Consider the following 5,801-nt stretch of genomic DNA (forward strand, 5'->3'; position numbering starts at 1 on the left):
TATTAAAATTGTTTAAATTCTCAACTATTCAGAAATCGGGTGGGTAATATCCGTATGCCCACCCTCACTAAAATAAGAGCTGCCTGTAGGTCAACCTTTTCCAGTTGCATCAGTAAGACCACAACGTGTTCGTATTCAAGGAACAGGGTATCCCGAGAAATAAGAGAAATAACAATAGGTTGCTACAGTGATTAAATTATATTTTCAGAAAAATGTCGCTCTAACAACGAATCATACAATTATGAAACATAACACTTGGTTACAAAACAGTAGGTAAAACTGAGAGAGGAGGGGCGAGAGGGGCAACAACAATGAGTCCCGTAGCTTATCGAATATGGGTCCAGTCCACATAGTCTGATCTGGTGACGTCATCATCCTCGTCATACTCCACTTCCCAGTCCCATTTCCACAGCGTGTTGTGGCAGCCCTGTGCGCAGGCCCCACAGGACTCGCGCTGACCCTTGAGGCAGTACGGCGTCGTGTACACGCTAAAGTTGAGCGCCGGATTGACCGACAGCAAGGTCTGGACCGAGACCTTGTGGCGCCAGTCGTGGGCGCAGCGAGCGGGCAGCCACCTCATCGGAATCAGCTTGAGATCACGCAGGGCCGGCACAGTCTCCGGTGTGATGGCCAGCAGCAGCTCGTCCGGAGGGACATACACACTCAGCTCGAGGTGCCGCAGCGACGGTAAAGAGGGCAGCGTCCTGAGCAGCGGCTGCAGCTGAGGGAGGAACTCGACCCCGTCGTCGTCCTCTCCTTCCTCGGCCTCGCAATTGTTGTCGATTTTCACCACCTCCACGACGGACGGTCCCGACCACGCCGTCAGTGCCTCGACCAGAGCGACCCCGACGTGAGCCGAGGTGCGGGCCGCGGGCCGGTACTTCAGGGTGAGCTCGCGGAGCTTGGGGGCGCGCCGCAGCATCTCCGTGGCCCCGAGGACTCCTTGCCGCATGTCGGGCGTCACGTGTAGGGTCACCTTCGTCAGCGACGGACCCAGGGTCTCCATGCCGGGGAGAAGCGAGCACGTGAGCTCCCTGAGGTTGGGCATACAGGCGGGCAGTGACCCTGTCGAGGTCGTGATGAAATGGAAGGGTTCTGTCAGGTCGACCACCTCTAGGGTAGCGGCGTGCCCCGCCAGCACCAGGTCGACGAAGGGCTGTGACTCTGAGCTGAGACTGCACTTGAAGTACTTGAGGGAAGGCCGGGCCACGGAAGCGTGCATGATGCTCGCGGAGAGTTCGGCGATCAAACCGAATCTCTTGAACACGAGCTTCTCCAAGCCGGACGTCGAAGCCAGCGTCCCGAGGAGCACGGCGGCGTCGGCAGCGGGTGGACTGTTGAGCGATAACTCGACGAACTTGAGCTGGCCGAGAGCCTCCTGGTTGCGCACCATGAGTGCAGCGTGCACAGCACCGACGCTGGCCACCTCCAATGTGAGCCGACGCACCGCGCACCGGGTCGTGGCGTACAGCAGGAAGTGGCCCTCCTTCGGCGCGATGCTGATGGAAAGGTAGGCCAGGCGCGGCGCCAGGCGCAGCACCCGACACAGCTTCTTGCGGCTGTAGGAGCCAATGTACAGGCCGGAGAAACGTCGGTGGCGCCACACTCCGGGATGCAGGGCCAGGCCGCCGAGCCGCTTGCACACGCTCCGGAACGTGAATAGGTCGTTGACGTCCACGTGCCGAAACACCATCAGCACCACGTCGTCGGGAAGTTGCTCCATAGCTAATGCAGACACACACGACACAAAATTCAAAGTTAAGCCACCGGCTTTTGTTTTTGTTCGCCCCCCCCCCACCCCCCACCCTTCCCGGCTCGCGTGTCCGATGCCATCGGCTGGGGTGCGATTGGAGAGCTCACGGTGAGCTCACCGTGAGCTCACTTGATAAACGTTCCCAGAACGTTTCCACCACCCCCCTCACCCTATTTTGAGCGGTTTAGAAGGCGGTCTAGAAGGCGCGGTCCGTGAGTTCACGGTGAGCTCACCGTGAGCTCTCCAATCGCACCCCTGTGACGAGTTACCCTGTGTGGCTGGCGGAGTAGGGGGGGGGGGTGTCACAACAAAGCACCATAACCTATTCGTGAAACTGTTTTCAACCGCAATTTGTGTCATGTCTTTTGTGTCTTTAAAACACACGTGTCTACGAATGTTGCACTCTGGTTGATTTTCGACTGAATGGTGTAAATTTTGTAAAGTGTTTTCTGGCTTGGCCTACGTTTCCGTGCTACGACTCTACGCCACACGCCCCGCCACTCTGGGCTGCTCTGGACAAGCTGAGAAAGGATGAGACTCTGACTGACGCAGGCTTACCTGTGTTGGGTTGGGGAACTGAGAAGCGCCGGGTTGGACTTTCCGAGAGAGGTCAAACTGCGGCCAGAGGTCAACGAGCGATGCGATGTGATGCGACACGGTGAAAAGCGTGAGGAGCTGCCTGCCAACTGCTTTTTGATGGCTGCCTGTCGCCTATAGTCGCGCCGTGCGCTGCGCATGAGCCGATGTCTCTGTCTCTCTCTCGCACAGTGACTACCTGTCTCTCTCGCACGCACCGGTGGGCTGCCTCTGCTTGCTCTGCTACGCTGCTCTGTGCTGCTGCCTAGTGGAGGAATCAGGAAAGTCCCGTTGCCCGCGGACGGAGGCCTAACCGTGTCCACCCAGCTTTCTGGAATTTTCCGGTTCGTCTTGTTTATCCTTCGCGCTAAGGTGCAATATTACACCTTACTTCGCGCTCCCCCACCAAGTGACCCTCGCGCTCGGGACGCCTTTCCGCCCGCGGCGCCGCGCGCGCGTGCCGTGCGGAAAAGTGGCCTGTGCAGCGGCACAGTACGAGGTAAGGGCTTTCTATCGCTGCTGGCCAATTTCGTAAGTGTCAAATAATACAGGAGATATAACGACAATCAGAGCAGACGCGGATCCCGCCATTTATCGTCTTTATTTGCTTCAAATGTTAAAGGCCCACATAAAAAATCTCGACGACCCCACATCCGTGACCTCATTACCTGCGCACACACAAAATCCAAGTTGGGGTCGCGATGGGATGACAGCAAATTCACGAAAACTGTTTCGGTAGGTACTCAGCAGCCTGTTTGAATCGGCGCGCGCCCATCAGCCGCCAGCCAATAGCGAGCCGAGCCCGGCGGGACCAGACCGACAAGACACCCTCTCTCCACGCCGTGGAGGAAACCTAACCGGGGAAACCCAGGAGTGCTAAAATGGACTAGCTGAACGAAATACGCCCTCCCCCCGCTCCCCCCTCTCTTTAAACTAACCTCGGTCGACAAAGAGATGGAAGGGGGGATGAGGCACTTTACGTCTACAATTTAACAACAGTTCTAAACACATTTATTACCACACTTTAAAGGTGTAACTTGTTTTCGATATTGTAAATCGTAGGGCGAGTGACAAGTAATTAGTTTAACACTGTTAATTATTTGAAATATTAAAATTGTTTAGTCTTTCAAATAATTAGAGATCAAGCGGCAAAACTGTCCGTGTGCCCGTCCTCTGTAAGATAACTAAAACTGCCAGTAGGTCAACATTTTCCAGTTGAATCAGTAAGACCGCAACATGGTCAGATTCTAGGTCTGAGGAGTTATCCCTGAAAATAAGACAAACAGCAGGTTTCTGTGGTAATTGAATTATATTTTCAGAAAAATTTCCCTTTAACAACTAACAACAAAATAATTATCTAGAAAACACTAAGAAAAACTGGGGAGGAGGGGGGGGGGGAGACAAGAACTGAGTCCCGTACTTTTAGTAGTTCATGGAATATGGACCCAGTCAATATAACTTAATTTGCGATCTTCGTTAATCTCCACTTCCCAGTCCCATTTCCACAGCGTCTTGTGGCAGCCTTGCGCGCAGGCCCCACAGAACTGGCGCTGGCCCTTTAGGCAGTACGGTCTCGTCATCACGTTAAACTTGAGCGCAGGGTTGACCGACAGCAGGGTCTGGACCGAGTCCTTGTGGCGCCAGTCGTGGGCGCAGCGAGCGGGCAGCAACCTCATCGGAATCAGCTTGAGATCACGCAGGGCCGGCAGAGTCTCGGGCGTGATGGCCAGCAGCAGCTCGTCCGGAGGGACATACACACTCAGCTCGAGGTGCCTCAAGGCCGGTAGAGTAGACCTGTTCGGTGTTGAGAATTGAGAACCGATTTTAGGTGTTGATCAATACCGGTATATGATTCGGTGCACCTTTTCTTTCGGTGAATCGGTTTTTTGAAATAGAACCGGTTTTTTGAATGAAACCGGTTTTTAAAGTAAAACCGGTTTTCACAGGAAAGACTTAAAAAAAAAACAACTAAACAGCCTATTTTATAAGTGAAAACAATATTTATTCAGGAAGCGGAGTATTTATTTTCTAAAATATTCAAAAAAGGCTCCAAAACGTAAACTTTTCTTCTGAAAAACGACTAAAGCTGAATATGAAACACAGTTTTTGACATTTCTGACATAGGTTTAGTTGGTCGTGACTCGTGAAATCCGTTTTCAACGGACAATTCGTGGGTTAAAAACTGACTCATGATGTATAGGATAAAACCGGTTGCACAGAAAAAACCGGTTCTAAATATAACAACCGGTACATAGCTAAAACCGATACACCGCCAACCCCATTTTCCGCTACCGGTTTCGATATAGCACCGGTTTTAAACCGATATACCGGTTTTAGGAACAGGTCTACGGTAGAGAAGGCAGCGTCCTGACCAGCGGCTGCAGCTGAGGGAGGAACTCTATCCCCACGTCGTCGCTATCTACCCCGACCAACTCCGTGAACCAATCGTTGTCGATCTCCAGCACCTCCACGGCGGACCGTCCCGACCACGCTAGTGCCTCAACCAGATCGACCCCGACGTGAGCCGAGGTGCGGGCCGCGGGCCGGTACTTCAGGGTGAGCACGCGGAGCTTGGGGGCGCGCCGCAGCATCTCCGTGGCGCCGAGGACTCCTGGTCGCATGTCGGGCGTCACGTGCAGCGTCACCTTCGTCAGCGACGGCGCTAGGGTCTCCATGCCGGGGAGCAGGGAGCAGGTGAGCACGCGGAGGTTGGGCATACATTCGGGAAGAGATCCCGTCGATGTAGTGGTTTCTCCGAGGGAGACCACCTCGAGGGTAGCGGCGTGCCCGGCCAGCACCAGGTCGACGAAGGGCTGCGAGTTTGAGTTGAGACGGCAATTTAAGTACTTGAGGGACGGCTGGGCTATGGTAGTGTGCCGGATGGCCGCGGCGAGTCCGCTGTCCCAATGGTCCCAACCGGACCGGACAGTCAGCTTCTCCAAGATGGACGACGACGCCACCGTTCCGAGTAGCACGGCGTCGATGGGTCCGCGGCGATCCGTGAGCCAGAGGGTGACGACCCTCAGCTGACCGAGGGCCTCCTGGTTGCGCAGGAAGAGTGCCGCGTGCACACCGCCGTCGACGTACACGTGGGTCATGAGCTCACGCACCGCGCACCGGGTCGTGGCGTACAGCGCTGAGTGGACGTCCTGCTTCGGCGGGAAGTCGAAGGACAGCCAGGCCAGGCGCGGCGCTAGGCGCAGCAACCGACACACATTCTCGCGACGTTCGGGCCTCCAGCTGTGGGAACGTCGGTACCGCCAAACGCCGGGGTGAAGGGCCAGACCGCCGAGTCGCTTGCACACGAGACGGCATGTGAAGAGGTCGTCCACGCCCACGTACTGCAACACGAGCAGCACCACGTCGTCCGAAAGCCGCTCCATCGCTAAGGCAGAAACAAACGACACAAAATTTAGCAACTGGCTAGTGCTTGTGTCCCAGCTGTAGTACACCCGGCCGTTCTCTCCCCCCC

The 5,801-nt window shown here is 55.3% G+C and overlaps 1 protein-coding gene across 1 annotated transcript in view; it reads right to left on the minus strand.

Annotated features, from left to right (window-relative positions):
* Nucleotides 1-4,659: 4,659 nt before the first annotated feature.
* The window catches only part of LOC113212275 (uncharacterized), a 1,745-nt gene continuing 603 nt past the window's right edge, over nt 4,660-5,801 (minus strand). Inside the window, exon 2 of the mRNA XM_052275049.1 lies at nt 4,660-5,714. Within this exon, the coding sequence (XP_052131009.1) occupies nt 4,675-5,712 (1,038 nt within the window). The 5' untranslated portion in view covers nt 5,713-5,714 and the 3' untranslated portion in view covers nt 4,660-4,674. The remainder of the gene's footprint in view (nt 5,715-5,801) is intronic.

This window comes from Frankliniella occidentalis, unplaced genomic scaffold (genome assembly GCF_000697945.3).
Source record: "Frankliniella occidentalis isolate FOCC.00 unplaced genomic scaffold, Focc_3.1 Scaffold499, whole genome shotgun sequence".
NCBI lineage: Eukaryota > Metazoa > Arthropoda > Insecta > Thysanoptera > Thripidae > Frankliniella > Frankliniella occidentalis.